The sequence below is a fragment of the Poecile atricapillus genome, chromosome 4, assembly GCF_030490865.1.
Source record: "Poecile atricapillus isolate bPoeAtr1 chromosome 4, bPoeAtr1.hap1, whole genome shotgun sequence".
In the NCBI taxonomy this organism is placed as follows: Eukaryota; Metazoa; Chordata; class Aves; order Passeriformes; family Paridae; genus Poecile; species Poecile atricapillus.
Genome location: NC_081252.1, coordinates 26858204 through 26876516, shown reverse-complemented (window position 1 = coordinate 26876516; position 18313 = coordinate 26858204). Strand labels below are relative to the sequence as shown.

The 18313-nt window shown below is 41.3% G+C and overlaps 2 protein-coding genes across 3 annotated transcripts in view; one reads left to right on the top strand and one right to left on the bottom strand.

The window, feature by feature from the left end:
* Positions 1-434: 434 nt before the first annotated feature.
* LOC131578572 (alcohol dehydrogenase class-3) lies at positions 435-9933 on the top strand. The gene is made up of 9 exons (XM_058837426.1): positions 435-572; positions 3240-3341; positions 4251-4392; positions 4995-5082; positions 5859-6078; positions 6595-6855; positions 7574-7709; positions 8546-8684; positions 9631-9933. The coding sequence occupies exons 1-9, from the start codon at positions 561-563 to the stop codon at positions 9653-9655; spliced, it is 1125 nt and encodes a 374-aa protein (XP_058693409.1). The 5' UTR covers positions 435-560; the 3' UTR covers positions 9656-9933.
* Positions 9934-11514: 1581 nt separating this feature from the next.
* METAP1 (methionyl aminopeptidase 1) overlaps positions 11515-18313 on the bottom strand; it is a 28016-nt gene continuing 21217 nt past the window's right edge. The window contains exons 9-12 of one of the 2 annotated variants that reach the window (XM_058837425.1): positions 16918-17061; positions 14748-14813; positions 14399-14576; positions 11515-12988 (exon numbers count right to left, since the gene is read on the bottom strand). In XM_058837425.1, the coding sequence (XP_058693408.1) occupies positions 14416-14576; positions 14748-14813; positions 16918-17061 (371 nt within the window). In that variant the 3' untranslated portion in view covers positions 11515-12988; positions 14399-14415. Of the gene's footprint in view, positions 14577-14747; positions 14814-16917; positions 17062-18313 lie in introns of both variants that reach the window. The other variant, XM_058837424.1, reaches the window with a different exon arrangement.

Below are 18313 nucleotides of genomic sequence, written 5' to 3'. Positions count from 1 at the left end.
AAAGGACATGCTCTGCAGACACGGGCAGCTTCCCCCTACGTCCAGGTGAGACACAGGCGGTACCAAGCACCAAGAACGGGAGCCAGGGCGGGATCGCCCCGCATGGAGAAGGCAGGCACATCCAGGCTCCCTCAGGGAGCGGCGCAGAAGAGGCCGCAGCATCCCATTAGCTGGGAAGGATTCTGGGCAGCCCGATGTCGGCAGGAACAGGCCGCTCAGCCAGGACAGAGGACCTGTTCCCTCACAGGCACAGTAATCTCCATCTGCCGGCCGGACTAAAGGGCCGCGATGGAAAACGCTGTGCAGCCGTCAGCAGCCACAAACCGCAAGGCAACACTGCGGGACCCTCAGGACACACAGAGACCTGGGCCCGCACCGCGGCCTGCGGGAAGAAAAGCGCTACACGGGGCTTGTGCCGGACCCAGCGCGCCCCTGCCTGCCAAGGGAGAGAGGCAGGACCCCGCTCCTTCGCCCGCCCCTGAGCGGGAGGCGGGGAGAGAGGCAGCCGAGAAGGAGGCGGGCTCCCCTTCCCCTTCCGCTGGCGGCCGTAGCCGTGCGCGATGGCGAGCGGGGTGAGCTTCTGCGTTCCGCGGCGGGAAGGTCGCCCGGGGGCGGACGGAGGGTTCCGCAGCGGGCAGGATGAGGCGGGCGAGCCCTGCCGGGGTCCGGAGGCTGCCTGGGGCCGCGGGCCGGGGTCGCCGTGGCCGCTCCCGCCCCGGCGCTGGCGAGAACCGGGGCGCGGGGGTTGTCCCGGGCGTCTCCGCGCTCCTGCCCCACGCGTGTGAGGCGGGCGGCGGAGTGGGTGCCTCTGCTTAGGCGTGGGAGGCTCCCGCTGTGAGTATTTGCAGGACTGGGAAGGAAAACACGCGTTTGTTCCCCGCCGGGTGTTGTACTCGACCCCCGTGCACGTCCTGTGGGTCTGAGGGCTGCTTTCCGGCCGCTCCTGAGTCGTGGCGGTGCGGGAACGAGCAGAAGACCTTGAGCTTGCGTGGTTTCCCATGGCCTTCGGGCAGGTGCGGCCGAATCGGCTGGAAAGAAGGGGTAGAACAAGCCCCTGCCTGCTCGCAAAGCCACTGCCTGGCAGATTTGCTGCATTGCTTTAGGAACAGCGCAATAGCCCAGACCTTCTGCCAATATTTCTCTGCTCAGGCGGTCAGTGCCCGGGGCCCGAGCGGGCTCGGTGGCCGCGCTTGGCCGGACGCTGAAGCTGCTCCAGGCTGGCACTGGGTTTGGAGCAGCTTCTGTCACTGCCCAGAGCTCGCTTTCATCCCGACTGAGATAGCTGATCGTGTGCGTAGCCACAAGCAACCCAACAGCTGTGCTCCAGTGATAGAGGTGGTAATAGAGGAAATGAAGAACTGCTAGAAGTTGATGTTTTGGTTTTTATTTCCAGCTGTTGGCATCAAGATTTTCAGCAAAGCAACAGCAGAAAGCTATGAATAATAGGGCAGAAAAAGATGGGGCTTCCCTGATACCCACTCTGAATAGGCCAGGGAGCTTTGTGGTTGTATGAACTGAATCAGAAATTACTATTTCAAAATGTGCTTCCAGACGTATACTGTTAATTTTAGATGATCAAAATTTATCCTGTAAGGATAAATTTTTTTCCTCCTCTCTGTCTTTAATTTTGTGTTTAACTAATCTTGTGGAAATCAAGTTTTGGGAATGTGCTGTCTCCCATGGAAGAACAAGTGATGACTTAATGAGGGGAGGATGAGGAGATGGATTGAAAACCAGTAAATGATTTACTGAATGATGGCTCCTCTTGCACTTTGTGCTTTGAATTTAGATTTTCTGGCAAAATCTTTGGTAGATTTAGAGATTATGACCGATGGCTCACACTGTGATTCCACAGTTAGTTACTATGGCACATTCTGTGCATTTTTGTAATATTTACCCTGGTATTAAAAAGCAGGATAAGAAGATTTCATGGTTGTAGTTAGGAGTGTTTCTGTCTTATTTAGACCCTTGCTGGCTGTTGGAATAGGTACCTGTTTTCTGTTACAAACCTTTTTGTGTCTGTAGTACTTACCTTACCAAATTTAAGCCAAGGTAAGTATCTTAAGTTCTGCTGTTACAAGTACAGTGAGGATTTTAACTGGCTCTGGCAAAGCCTGGTACTGCTTATTGTACAACAGAAACACTACAGGAAGGCATAGACTAGCCATTACTTTCTCCTAATCACAAGAAATCAGACCTTGCAAGCTCAAAAGATGGTCTTGGTACTGTTATTTCTTCCAGCAAGTGAGATTTCAAAAAGGCTGAGTGACTGTATTTCTAACTTCCCCATAAGGTGCCAGATCAGGTTAGAAGAACCCATTGCCCTTTGGAGGTCTTGGGAATTTACATTAATCCTCTTTCTTGCAAGCATTCCATGGGAACATTTACAGCTATTTTGAACGCACAAAACGTCATGTTCTTCTGTTGGTTTATATGTCTAATAGCAATGGCCTCGTCATCTTCATGAAACTGACCTCTAAGGGTAATCCAGATGCTTATCCTGAAGCTGCTCTAGAGTGTATGGCTATAATCCCTGCTGATTTTCTCAGTCAGTTGTGTGTATGTATCTGTTAATAGAGTTTACAGATTCAGAAATCCTGCTCTTTCATCCAGGCTCTGAACTGTTGGGACTGAAAAGCTTCCCAGGATGTTTAGGTGTGGTTGCAGAGTAGGATTTGTTGTGCTGAGAGCAGGGAGTGAAGACTTGCTAACAGTGATCCCTGTAGCCACTGCAGAGGTGTTAGAGCCTTATAGCAAAGTCCCTCTGGATCACTGGGGGGCTCTCCCTGTCAGCTGCACAGATGCATCACCTTGCCAGAATCCTGTGTGGAAACCATCCTGATCAGGAGCAGGAAATTCAAACACTGTATTTAATGAACATATCTGTAATGAATGGCAGTCTTTGATTTTAAACCACTGTTTTTATTATGCAAGCTTTCCATTCATGTTGCTCACTTCACTGCAGCGTGTCTCCCAATCGGAGTCTTATTATGTTTTTTACTCCGTAAGAGAATGACATCCAAATTTCAGATCTTGGCTTACTCATTATTGTTTAGTTTCCTGAAAGCAAATGTGGGGCAATTAAACCTTTGTGTTGAAATTATGAATTTCAGATCTGGGATTCTTTCCAAAAGCCAGTAGTGTTGCTTTTATTTTCTCACTTGGCTGAACAAGAATTATTTTAGATGAACCATACAACAGATGTCCTCTTTTTTTTTCTTGTCATTCTTATCTTTTAGGTTATTAAATGCAAGGCTGCTGTTGCCTGGGAGGCAGGTAAACCTCTCTCTATTGAGGAGGTGGAGGTTGCTCCACCAAAAGCTCATGAAGTTCGTATCAAGGTAATTACATCAATTCTTATCTATATGTTTTCTGTTTTAGGAGGCTGAGTATTAAAGATGAATAGTTGGTTTGCCAGCAGAAATATTGAACAGGTATCATTAGGTCATTAGTATCTCAGCTGGCTTTACAGAGAAGAAAATTACAGTATTTAGGTCTTATATTTATGAAAAACACTTTTAATTTCTACTAGTCCTACTTCACAGTCTGGTCTGAGGATAATGGCTAATCTTGGGGATCAATTTCAGTTGTTACAGAGTAAGTTCCCTCAAAATGTCTGTCCTAGGAACACCTTTATCTTGTTTGAAGGGCAGCAATTTGTCATTTGTGGCAGCTGTGTAACATGCTGGATTTTACTTCAGTCAGGCCATAAGTTAATGGCTGCTGAGTGGGGATTGGTCTTTTAGATTCCCTATACCCAAGTTTCAGATTTCATCTGGAGTTTCCAGGAGCCTGTATCTACTGAAAAGTATGCATTAATGTGAAATTTATGTCTGTGGAAAGGATTTCTGTATGTTGCTGAAGACTTAAGCTGGATTTATGCAGTACTGAGAGTTCTACATGATCCTTCTGGTAATTTTACCTCTGGGTCTTAACTTATTTCAAATCTGAGATGCTAAACTACATTGAGATGACATGATTTCTAGCTATAAGAAGAAACATGTCATCTTTTACTCCTTTCAGTGTCACATTTTGGTTGATGGAAATTATAAAAATGTACTGTCAAGACTTTGCTTTTCCAAAGTAAGAAAAACTGACTTGCCAGAAATTGAAAGTATGTTTCCCATATCCCAAATGCTGCCAGAACTTTGACTTGGCAATTGTTCTGAATTTCTGACCAAAGGCAATAATTTAGATCTGTGCTACTATTCTGTTCTTCAGGGTGTCTCAGATTATATATTTCTTCACAGATAGTTGCCACTGCTGTCTGTCACACTGATGCCTATACTCTGAGTGGAGCTGATCCTGAAGGATGTTTCCCTGTGATCCTGGGACATGAAGGAGCAGGAATTGTAGAGAGTGTTGGGGAAGGAGTAACAAAAGTAAAGAAGGGTAAGAAAATACAAGTTTTCTGCCTTCCTTGAAAGTGTTACTTTATTTGAAGACCAACTGTCAAAATGGGCCATTGAAATCCTGTATTGCAGGAGTTATACAGTATTTTATTCTGGGGTGTATGCCTGTGTAGATTTCTGTGGTCTGTAAAACACAACACTAATCTATTCAGTGAGCTCTTGATTTAAAGCTTGAAAGAGCCCAGAATAGCATTTTTTAACTTGAAATCAGATCATTGTATAGTTAGAAGAGGGTTGGGGGTTTATTATTTTTTCAAATTAAAGTTTTTATCTGTTGGCTTAATTAAAACGCTTAAAGTGTTTAGCCATGTTGTTCACTGTTGATTTGAGGTTGTTTTGTTTTACAGTAACATTGCTACTTATTCTGGAGCAATGAATTTCAGGTGGGCTGTCTCAGGCCAGGATTTAAGTGGTTTATCTAGCACTCTATAGTACCACTGTATACCATACACAGCTTTTAGTATACAAAGTGAACTGAAGCTCACAGAAGAACATAGAGAATCAAGTAACTTCATTTTTTTTTTCCGGAATGCCTTGCTTGACTCATTAACTAGACAGAGGATTTATTTTTTTTTTTCTTAGGGGACACCGTTATCCCTCTATATATCCCTCAGTGTGGAGAGTGCAAGTTCTGTAAGAATCCTAAAACAAACCTGTGCCAGAAGATCAGGTCTGTATGACTTTGACACATACTCTAGTATTTGTTCAATGTATACCTTCTGTAGTTAGCAAAAGTAGTTGACAGTTTTCTTTGAAGAATAAATCTGTTGACACATTGTTTAATGACTTGGAAAGTAGGTGTTTCAGGAGTCACTTATGCAATTTTTTTCCACTCTTCCTCAAAATTTTTATTCTTCCCTTAAATAAAGCCATTTCTTTCTTTTCACATATGTGAAGGTGCAAACTACTACCTTGTGTCCACAGGTTGGAAACATAAGTGCTCTGACTCCATATTTAATTCATACTTAAGGGAAGCGCTTCAGGGAATTTAGCTGTAAGCTTTCAAGTGGTACAGAATCATACAGAGAGCTCTTTTTTTCCTTTCCACCTGCTTCCCAGATAAATTTGCAGCTCCTGTTCTGAAAAAAAATTCTCCCAAACTCCAAAAAAAGCCCCAGTGACATAACTGACAGGTGCTGTTCAAGGGGAGCGTACTGAAGGAGGCCAAGACGGTGTGGTGCTGTTGGACGAGCAGTTAGCATTGGTAACTAACAAGGTCAATGTGTGAATAAACTCCATTTTTATCAGTTTTTCCCTGGAGGAATTAACTGCATGAAATTTTAGGAGTGTAGTATCTCACTTCTGTGAATTCCTAGGTTCATTGAAATGGTCAAAATATAAAGGTGCAAGTAAGCACCTGCCTCTCCGTGCTGCGTAGTGGATTCTGTCTGGTGAGAGTATTTGCTGCTTAAAACTCTGACTGCACTTTCCTGTCTTTGTCTCAAGAATTACTCAAGGGAAAGGAGTTATGCCTGATGGTACCAGCAGATTCACCTGCAAGGGAAAGCAGATTTACCACTTCATGGGGACCAGCACCTTCTCCGAGTACACCGTGGTGGCTGATATCTCTGTAGCCAAGATAGATGCTGCAGCACCTCTGGATAAAGTGTGCCTGCTGGGCTGTGGCATCTCCACGGGCTATGGGGCTGCTGTCAACACTGCTAAGGTAAAGGCTGTGCTTGTGGCACACACACCTCAACGACTGCATTAGGACTGTAAATGTGAACTACCAAATCTGTGTTTCTTCTTCCTCTTCAACTGATGAAGTTTAGCTGAGAATTTCTAACTCCCCCATAAGATTCTAGATCAGGTTAGAAGAACCCATTGCCCTTTGGAGGAAACTCAGGTGGAGTATTCTGCATCTCTTTTGATTACAGCTATATATGAATTTCTTTTCTGGTACATGTTCATCTTGCTGCAAGTCATTCTGATAGTCTGAAACTCAGGGTGAGACAAGTAGTAGGTGAGTGGGCATGAGTCTTCAGGCAGAAAAAACAGCTTAGTACCTAAAGAGCTTTTTGGATTAAATTTCTACATAGTTTCCCTTGACTATAAAATCTCATGGCCATATATATTTGCTTCCATTTTTTCCTTTATTATAGCCTCCTTAATCTGTATTTCATCTTCTCCTGGAAGGATGAATTTTTTTTCTGCTGCTCATGACTCCTTTCTTAACTCTTAGGTGGAGCCTGGCACTACATGTGCCGTGTTTGGTTTGGGAGGAGTTGGGCTGGCGGTTATTATGGGCTGCAAAATAGCAGGAGCATCCCGGATCATTGGCATTGACATTAACAAGGATAAGTATGCCAAAGCCAAAGAGTTTGGAGCTACTGAGTGCATCAGCCCCCAAGACTCCAAGAAGCCCATCCAGGAGGTTCTGGTTGAGATGACTGATGGTGGTGTGGACTACTCATTTGAGTGCATCGGAAACGTTGGAGTCATGGTGAGTGCCTGACCAACAGGAGCATGTACAGGGAGGGACCAGTTCAGCTAAACAGCAAGATCAGCTGCTTTCTTAACACAAAATGTGCCAGACTCAGTAATTTATTTTTTTACTAGTAATGTTAACTGCTATGACTAAAAAGGACAATTTACACTCAATTCTAATTATGTAATGAAAGCAGCTGCTACTTCTTGGGTTAAAAATGGCACTTACATATGTTTTTTTCTTAATCAGACTTTTTTGAGATTGAGTTTCTCTGTGCTGACAACTGAAATTAACAAAACTCACATAAAGTATATTGTGCAATGAACAGAAAAATCTCAGAGATCACTCAGTATTACCTTAATTTCTCAAGTAACTAATTTCACCTTTGGAAATGCAGAAGTATTATTAAAAGTAAGGCTAGATTTTCAGGAATTACAGTAGCATTCCTAACTGTCGGTAATATGGTCTGTTGATTACAGTTTATCCCAACTCTCAGTAGGAATTCGGAGTGACTTCTTTAAAGGCTAGGTAGAATATAAGAAGAGAAAAGTGAACCTTTTAACAGTATAAGGGAATCTGAACCAACGGAAAATAAAAAGTAATTTTCAGTGTATTTCTTGTTCCTTAAATGCTGATGTGGTGATTCATTAATTGGGGGAAATGAAGCGCTACCAGTCCAGGCACCATAAATCTTAGCAATAAACACTCTGCTTTGTTCTGTCTGTCCATGAAGAGGGCTGCCTTGGAAGCTTGCCACAAAGGCTGGGGAGTCAGTGTGATAGTTGGAGTGGCTGCTGCTGGCCAGGAGATCTCCACACGGCCATTCCAGCTAGTAACTGGGCGGACATGGAAAGGGACTGCATTTGGAGGTAACTCTCTTGCTGGATAAAAATAATTTACTCTGGGCTATAGCTGGGAAGAACACACCCCCTTGGTTTTTCTTGTGCAAGAAATGTACTATTGACAGGCTATTCATAAATGCTATGCTGGCTTTTAAGATAAAAACTCTTAAAATCTCTTACTCCTAGGGACAGGGTACAGATTAACACAATGGTATGATAAATTTTGAAGAGAGAAGGTACCTATATGCTACTCAGTACTAAAGGAGTGGGATAGGGAGACTGCTTTATCACCAAGTGGAGGTTTGGTTCAGTTTGGTGAGATGGGAACTCACATCAATATCTTTGTGTTGCTTAAGCACTAGTAAATTGTGGGGCCAACATGACAATGTGGTAGAAAGATGTTTAAAATACAAAGGGAACAAGAGATTGATACACATTTTCTTCTGTCAACTCAAAACCACATTGAGTTCTTTTTCTGTGAAATTCAGTAATTGCTGAAGTTGCTGGAAGTATTCAGACTTTGAATTATTACACTCCTCTTTGTCCAAGCAATACAAAACTTACTGGGTTGGGTTATAAAGATATGTAGGGGGCCTGATAGACCTGCCTTATATATATCTTCCTAGGTGAGGGCTGCTGTCAATATTGAATGCTGAAACAGCTAGTGAGAGATTTTCCATCAACACTTGCGTGTGTTTGGATAATCTGTGCTTTTGCCAGACCTCTGTGGGAGGGACAAACATTTCACTTGTCTCTGTTCCTTTTCATATTGATCACACAAGTGCCTGTGTATGTGGCTGTGTTTTCAATTTTCTGAGATGGGTGGAAAAAGGAAAAAACAAGGAATGTTTTGCTTCTTTCAGGCTGGAAGAGTGTAGACAATGTACCAAAACTGGTGACTGAATACATGTCCAAAAAGATCAAGGTTGATGAATTTGTGACTCACACGCTGCCTTTTGACAAAATTAATGAGGCTTTTGAGCTGATGCATTCAGGAAAAAGGTAATGTTCACAATATTGAAAGGTACACAAGACACTTCTTGCTCAGACACTCTCAAAGTACAGGTTCCCTGCACACTGTCATGTTTTAAACAGGGAAGCTAAAGGGTTACATATGCCACATGCATTGATTCTGATATAAATACACTTTTCTGAGCTTCCAGGCATGTGCCAAAACACAGGCACACAGTAAAAAGCAAGCAACAGTGTACAAGACTAATAGACACAGATGTAAAGCTGATCAAGGGGACAGGTCAGTCTCAGGCTTTCACCATTGCTAAAACATTCTTCCTTATAAAAAGGGAATGTAAAGAGACTGAAGATTACATTCAGTAATATTTAGGTTCCTCTGCAGATTCCAGAAACCAGCATACTCTTTGTATTTGATCTCAATCTCTATCTATCTATTGTATATAACTCTAGAGAAAGTACTAGCTTTATCTGCTCTATGTGCTTTAGCTCATATGGATTCTGTTTTGGATAAATCAGTTGACTGTATTTGTTACAATTGAAAACACTGAATTTTTGCAAATTTTATCCAGCAGTTGATCCCTGTCCCAGTTATAAACTTCAGTATCATTTCAATGCTTTACTCATACATGAGTAAGTCCTAGGAAACTAATAATGAAAGCTGCCTAACATTTTCCAAACAGACAAAAGGGAGAATACCTGTAAATATTACTGCTCCTGATCAATCTTGACTAGCTACTGAAAGCTGACACCTAGTTTGAAAAAGCATTCATTTGGAGTTCATTTTACTGGAGGAGAGACAAAAAAAACTCTGAAGATAACAAACATTATCCTGGAATTTTTGTAAATATTACAGGCATAAGCATGACTTTGTTCTTATAAAACACAGAAGATAAAATGTGTCTCAGCAATGAAAGGGAGGGGACAGATGGGGAGAAAATTGACTTCTTGGTAATTTTTTTTTCTTTTTTATTTTAAGCATTCGAACTGTCCTAAAATTTTAGAGCCAAATGTGGACCTTCTAATTGGCCAGCGTCATGCCAACTGCCTTTTTATAATGGAATTTTTGATAGAAGATAGAATCAAGCAACTGAAAACTCACTGGGAGTAGGAACACCATGTATTTTAGGGTGAGCATTCTGGGTATTAAATAATACAAAATTGTTAACCACTGAATAGCATTACAGAATTAGTCCTGATCATGGAACTTCTGTTTCTATACTCACTCTTCAATTTCAATAGTGGCTAACTCAATCTACTTAATAAAAGCTTATTTCTAAAACCCAGTGTTAGAATTACTTAGCATTTAGAGTGACTGTGATTGCTGTGTCTTACTTGTTTTCCTCTAGTGGTTTTACAGTGAGTATATGACAGAAGAAGAATGTTCTGCAGTCTACAGCAAATGATGTGGGATTCACTGCACGAGGCACAGCTAAGCACAGGGCTGAGAAGCAGCATGCGTTTGCTGCAACTGTGCTGAGAGAGGCCAGAACTTGACAAGTTTCTGAGGCTATTCTAGGACTACAGTGGATTGTAGCATCCAGCCCAATCTTGAAGCCAAATGTAGAGCAGAGAGTTCGGTGTCCAGGGATACCCATGTTCACTGGGGTGGTTCATGTTCTGCCTTATTTTTGCCTTGGTCTCTTTGGCAGGCTTCTTGCAGAGATCATGGCACAAACTCCTCTAGTCACTTGCTCTAGTAGTGTCCTCCAAGGCTTCAGTAGGACAGTTGTCCCATTTCCTTAACTTTGAAAAAACTTTGCAGCCAACACTACAAGAACAAACACTGTGGGATTGTTACCTCTAGTCAGAAACCTGATCATGCCATTGAAGCAGAAAATACTACTATTAGAGCAAGTCTGCCCTTGAGGGCTGCAGGGGAACAGGAAAGAGCATTGTGTGAGGATGGCTTCAGGATTTTCTGGGATTTTTTTGCTGGAGGGCAAGGTTTTCTTAACTCTAGGTGAAGTGATCTGACTAGATAACATTTTTTTTTGTATTGAAACCTGGAATCAGTGCCTCACATCCAAAAAACCACAGAGAAATAGCAGAAAACAGACTGCAAAGCAGAGGCAGAAAGCCCAGCCAGTTAAAAAAAAGTTAGATACATAGAAACTCAGTGTTTTTCAATCAACCAAGGACACTGATTAAATAAGAAGTTTCATGTTTTAAAGAACCCTGGCCAAAACAACTTCTAACTTAACACTGAATGCAAACAGTAATCTTACGAGAAAAAAAAAAAAAAATCCCTCTCACCAGTTACTCCAAGCCACTGCTATACAACTGGAACAATTACAACTTTTCCATCTCATTAAAAAATATCCCCATGAGCATTCTGAAAATAGTTGAGGTACTGCATTTCTACTTCATTTCAGACAGTAAAGAATAAACGTGTATGTCATAAGAATTAAATTTTGAGCATCAGGAGGAAATAAAAACTGAATTTGTATCAAGAAAGTGAGCCCTTTAGCGCAGCAACGATCTGACTCTCAGTACCCTGTAGCTCCAGGAAAGTTGGCTGAACATCAGAAAATCCAGTAGAAAACTTGCTGTTAAGCTGTGAGAGTACTCCACAATTACAAGATGGTATTGATACAATAGTAGCTAACCTGGCAAACCACCCCCCAGCTGGATCTAACAGATTTAAAATACTTACACTGGAACAGCTGTTCCTCTGCTGCACAGACTAGAGCAAGACCACACAATCTTGTCTGCATTACATTATTACTTCAGAGAATCTGCATCTCAGAGTGTTTGTGGGAAGCCAGTCTGTAATATCAGCAACAAAGAAATGTAATGATATCAAAGCACTTGGGTCAAAGACTTGCAGCTTCTTCCCAGCCTGAAGAGTTGATGTCCCAGACACTACTTTGTCCTGCAAAGCTTTTTATTGAATGGAACATGTTTTGAAATAGGGTTTTTTTGAAGTTTTTCAGCAAAGGGACTCAAAAGCTTCTACCCCTTTTTTGGCAATCAAGGTATTGTATTGAACTGCACCATCCTGACAACGGTTAAGAACTTCAGTGGACAAAAATTTCCAGCAAATCATTATGCATGGAATGGGCATGTACTCTGCTGGCTGTCATGTAAAACATTCAGGCTCGCCACTCTCGTCCTGCTGTTATTCAACACCATCTAACAAACCTCCTCTCTTTAAATATTCACATCAAGTTGCAGAAACAACATGAAGAATTTCCACAACAGTACTTACACAACAGAACTTACACAACAGTAAAGGGAAAATACATTAAGAAATTGATGCAGAAGTAATTGCAGGATTGTTTTTGGTAGAAGTGTATACAATGGCTAAAACTATCATTAAAAAGTAGATTTAAGTTGGGATCTTTTATTTAAGTGGATAGCAACTTTTGTAAGAATCAAAAATAGTTAATTTCCACAATCCAGTCAGCACAAGACTAGTATGTCATGTTCAAGTAAATACACAGCTAGACAGGTGAAAAAATAGCTTTTCTCAATATTTTTATTTAGTAAGTTTTGTTCTCAAGGCTGATATGCCCTCTCATGTTGGTGTAGATGCTAAGCTTTCCACTCATTTAAAAATACTGCAGTAGTATGAACTCACTATAAGCAGTTGTCATGCTGTGATTTCCATTTATAGGCAGAAATGCATAGCATCATAGATTACCTGCATTAAAAATGTGCTAGATTTGGTTGCATCAGTGCAACAACAACGAGGTATCCAAGTGGCACAAATGTGGGTTTAAGGGTGAGTTCTAACCGGATGCACACATCTACCACTGGGACTTGCACTACTGCAAGCAAACCTGGATGTAATTGAAAATTCTGTCTGGGTTTTGATCACAAGACAAAAAAAAAGTTATTTCTGTTAAAAGCAGCTGCAACTTTTATTTCATAGACCAAAAATGAAGCCCCCTCACCCCCTGCATCATACACACACACATAGAAAAGGCAAGACCATTGTATTGTAACCATTCAAGTGAAGGATATGGTGGGCAAACCTCCAGGACAGGCATCTCCTCAACACAGTTCATTCAGCACAGGTAATCCCACTCAAGTACTACAGTCTGTTTTCTGTTAAAAATCTCTACACACACGCATACGCACACACACGCGCTCTCTGTGCATTGTTTCAGGTCACTCTACTGCATAATTAAAACAAGAATAAAGGTAATGAAAACATTGCCGTGATGCTCTTACAGCAACAGAGGTCTGAGGCACTCAGGGCAGAGAAGACATTTTCTGGCAAATTTGGGAGTAGATGAGTCCAGTTCTGTGAAGCACTAACCCCTTTCCCCCACTTAAATTCTGCAGTGCCAAGGGGAACCAAGGGTCTGCAGCACTTCATGTTCTTGGATCTGTGGCAACAAATTCACCAGACATTTTGTAAGAGGTGTATTTTATGCCCATGATTGTATGATTTAATGCCTGTGTTTGCTTAAGTATTTCTTGTGTTACAGTGTGGTGTATGATGAAGTCTACAATGGGGTCTGAAATTTTTCATTACTGTTCAGAAGAAAAAGTAACTTCCCTCAGCAGAGACATCAAAGATGATGGAAGGTAAACGGGCATGGAAAAAGAAAGGGTAGAGAAGAGAGGCTTAATCAATCCACACTCCTTAATTTAACTGTTTCCAGCTCTCCCTGACCCATTAACAAAATATAAAGGGGTGTATGTACCAATATTGCCTACTCTATACCCTGTCTGAGGAAAAAAAGATCAGTTTTCATAGATGCCCCCCTAAGACTTTCCAAAAGCCTGAAACTCACTCAACCAAGGGGGAAAAAAATGACCCGTTTAAAAATCACCAAAAGAAAATGAATACAGTGTTGGACATGTTTCATTTTCACACACTCAGACTTGTTCTGAGATACTTCACTGTAAGTCTTGCAAATCCAATCTCCCACAACTACTGTGGATGTACTTTTAAAAAATTCCCCACAGCTAACACATGTAGGGATCCCATGAATCATGGGATCTTTTTGGTTCTTGTTTCATTCCTTTATCTAGGCAAGTCTGATACATCAGTTTCACCAAGCTTTTGGTGCAGGAGGCTACCTGGAAGCACTGCTTCGCCAAAAAGCAGTTTATTCCAGGGAGCTGCATATAAGACAGACTTTGTTAACTTCCCATCCTGTCAAATCTCCAGCAAGAAAGACAAGTCCTGCCATTAACACAGTGTGCCACCCACAGTGGCAATCACTACAGAAGCCACCATTAGAGATGGGGGCAGAATTACAGGTAGCCCGCTCTTGTACGTGCGTGTCGTTCTCCCTTCTGCCCCCTTCTCAACTGATAAACAAACAAGGCCCAGAATAGTATCTGCAGAAGCAAGAGCAAGTCTTTGGAATAAGAAATGCGTAAAATCTCAGGTGCCACTCACAAGCAAAGAGTGATAGGGCACACTGAAATGGTGAAAAAAACCTGGATCCCAAAATATCAAGTCCCAGTGGGAAAGCTTACCCACGCTTTTCTAGCTAATATCATGGTAGCAACAGAAGCAATTGTGGGCCTAATTGGAAGAAAGGTGCTAAAGAGATAATTGAAGAAAAAAGGAAAGTACAGCGTGAGTGCTGTAGGTAGGAGGAAAGCAGGAAATTCTTTAAATTCTCTGCTTTTGCAGACTTTAGGTCAGGTTCTTGGAGATATTCCTCTTATCTACAATCACCGAAAACAAAGTAAATGGTGAAATCTTTCTATTCTGTACTCTTAAAAAAATGCATAGTACAGGGGCAAAAAATATATATGTATTTCTCATTCTGATGCACCTGCTCAGTGTGGACTATCACTGGGTCATGAAGTGGGGGCGAATGCTGTCCAGGCGCCGGGTCAGGATCTCGCAGCCCGTGTCTGTGACCAGCAGTGTGTGTTCAAACTGTGCCGAGCGCTTCCCGTCCCTCGTCACCGCAGTCCAACCGTCGGGCCAGGTCTCGTCCTGCCAGCCACCTGAAAACAAAAAGCATCACTTCTTGCCAATCTTTAAATAACAGGTATCAGTCCCCAAAGAGAAACTTTAAAAAAATGTATCAGCTCTACAGGATAGAACCAGCATCCTGTTCCATCACTACTTAAGAGCAAACAAGAGTAACCATTTTACTCTACTGCTAAATTGCTCACCTTCACAGATCATTGGTTCAATTGTAAATACATGACCTGGCTTCATGACTCCAACTGCTTTGTTTTCTGCAATAAGAGAAAACATTCAAGTCAGAAAAAAGAATACCATGTTAGTAAATGAACGAATCCTTATCCTAACAGAATACAACAGAAACACAGTAAAGTCAGAAAAAGCCCTTCTGAGATGATCTGTTCACTTCTCCATTTTTATGTATACGTAAAGATTTCCCTTAGTTCTTTCCTTCTCCCCACCCACCAACACTGTAATACTTACTCAAGAAGCTTAAAATTAATTGCTGTCTTTCTCTCCAACAACTGTAAATTCAACTCTAGTTCCATAAAAACACTAAATAAATATAATACAGGAATTTCTGCACATTTCTATAATGGAAAAGCATAATTAAAAAACAACAGATGTAAGAAGCACTTAAGATATTCAGATAAGGCTTGGAATCTCATTTGTTTGCATTGAGCCATTAGCTCCAATAAATTGTCAAAATGTGACAGTGGTTAAGTAATCCCATGATGCCATTTATGAAAGACACTGCCCCCTCATTACGCTGGATAATTGGGTCATAGTGGTGTCAGTGATAATGCTGTGTTCCCTAACTAATATAAAACAGCAGAGCATTTTGAGGCATCCAGGACAATAACACAGGAACTTTTTGATGTTAAATGCATCAAAAATGCTTATGTGGAGGCACATGAACTGATGGACAGCATGACTGCAGGAGTGCAGTTTGACTTGAGAAAGGCTTCAGCCCATTTCCTCTGCCCTGTTTCACCTGGAAGGACAGCACAGCTCAGATGTAACTGAGCCTGAGAGCTGGAACAAACTCCAGAATTGCACAGGAACCATTAGCTCCCAGCTACTTTGCTGCTGTAGACAATTTACATTAATTTTACATCCCCCCATCTAACCTTAATTGTGTAAATTTATTACACTGCCTAAATCACCTAGAGGCTTTAAAAAATCTCAGAAATCAAGCTGCCACAACAGCAACAGAACATTTTTCTTAGAAAATGAGCTTTCTGCTTTTCAAACTCCTTTCATAGTTGGCTAGAAATAAGCAGCAGCATTCTTTTTTCTCCAAGAGGCTTTAAGTCCCTCAGATCTTTCCACTTTGCTTTTGCTGTGACTCTGTGTTTTAGAAAAAAACACCCAGCATCTTTCTTTCTGGAAACAGACATATTTGCTCAATGAAAAAAAAAAACTTCAAAGTTCCAAATTGCCAGGAAAGATAGAAATTCCTTTGCTCTTGGACTGGATTTTAATTGGTATAAAAAGTTCCCCGCCTCCAAAGAATCCATATTTTCTTCATTTTACACAACAAAAAGTACATACCAGGAACTGACACCCTTTTACCCTGCAATTAACAGATTTTTCTCTGTTGTCAGAAAAAATAATGTAGGAAAATGATGACATGGAAAGTCAGGAATTGCTAGACTATATTCTATAACCATAACATGTGTTAAGGCTCATTAGGAGATGGGAAGATGGAGGCACCTGTCAGGTCTAAGGAAATAAGTGTCCTATTATCAGGGCAGCTTTACAGCTGAAGTGAGTGTAAACTTTTCATCACTGCTTCATGATGTTTACTCTGCCCTTAGTTGTCTGCTGGCACTTAACTTCCATCCTTTGCCTCTGTGGATTGTTCCTTAGTCTTGCTGGAAAAATCGCTACAGGGCCATGGACATTCCCAAAAACTACCACTATGTTCATTCCTCCTCTGCCACACACTAGGATGAAGTTTCCAGAAATACCAAATCACAACACTCAAATGAAGAAAACTGAAAGAAACAGGATCCAGATTCAGGCACAACACCCATCTATACTATTCAAAGAGCTTTTAATTTGCATCTGTAAATGGCAGTAAGGTTTTGCTTAGAACTTCTAAGGAGAGAAACATTTGGCAGCTCCTGTTAGACAAAATGTCTAAGGGAATTTAGATGGGAATTCAGGCAGTAACTTTGAGCACTTACCCAGTACTAACCATTAGTGCAGGCAGCTAATGCAAGCACAAGTTCATAAAGTATGCTACAGTCCAGAGTTTAAAAAAAAAATATTTCTCAAGTGTCAAAATGCCATCTTGATGGCTGAAGTAATTGGGTGCATTCACTGCAAATCACTTCTTGTCTACAGGACAGCACAAAGAGAACGGATACTCACTGGCATAATGGGGCACGTTAGGAGCTGTATGGAAAAGTTTATGGATTCCGTGCCCACAGTAGCTCCGAACCACTGAAAATCCATTTGCTTGAGCATGTTTCTGAATTATGTTCCCCAGTTCTCTGTACCGAACACCAGGTTTTACTGCAAAATTAGAGATACAGAAGGAAATTTAGAGAGCTTTCTTTCAACACAACTGACCATCAAACACCATCTTTGTAGCACTCATGGCTTGTGTGTCCATCTGTTCCAGTATGCAACTTCCTATGGTCACTTAATCCACTGAGTATGTGTGTGAGTGCAGTAACTTGAGAGAGGGAGGAAATTGTCTCATATTAAAAAAATAACCCAAGAGACAGAAGTGTATTCTTGTGCCTTTTTCACAAGAATACTACTTTCTTCCTTTCATAGATGCAAGTGCTCACGTTAAAAGGATGTCAAAGTTTGAAATTAAAAATAAAGGACTTTCCAAGTATTTGGTGAGCTCTCACACCCTGAGCTGCAGTGCTTCTTGCAATGAATGTATGAACTATATTTTAATATACACTTATGCCTCTACTATGTGAAAAATGCACACAAAGGACTGATATTTAGAAAAAAAAAATAAATAAAATGGGTGTCCCTACTCTTAGACAAGATTCTCAGTGACAATGCTACAGCAAATAAGAATTTTCATATTCAGGTTTAATTTTTTTGACAATCCCTTTAGGGAGCCTTTCAAGTTGAAGAGTTTGAAACACATGAAAATGGTGTGAGAAATTCCCTTTGAGCACTTAGAAAAGGGAGTAATGATACCATAAAAGCAACAATGTTTCATCATTCAGCTAATGAAAATTCATACCAAAAACAACCTTGAGCACCTTAAAACAAAATATCAAGCTTTTCCAAGACTATTCCAAACTCCCTGAATATATGCTATTCCTTCAGGAGCCAGATGTGTGGTTGTGTGGAGCCATCTTTTAATCAGAGTTCACATCAAGCTAAAACTTTATGTGAAGCAACCTTTAGTTCAATTCTCTGCTAATATAACAGACTACAACTGAAACCCCTAAGCTGAATTTATAGAAAATAACAAGAAACTCATATTACTGGAATATACATGCTTCCTCAAAAATTAAAAAAGGACATGGTGGGAAGGAGATTTATCTGTTGCATTTGTGCTAAATAGCTGTGAAGTATGAGCCTGACAGCACATGCAACTCATTTCGATGGAGCAAGGAGTCCTGTGCTTCTCTCTCATACAGCTCCCCCAGCTAGAGCCCTGCTGGTCCAACACCAAGACTCCAAGATGATTTAAAGAGGGGGAGGTGACCCCCTTTTAATAGCTGACACACTTGCTGCTGGAATTCCTACTCAGATACAATGTCTAAAACCCTTTAAAACACATTACAGCATC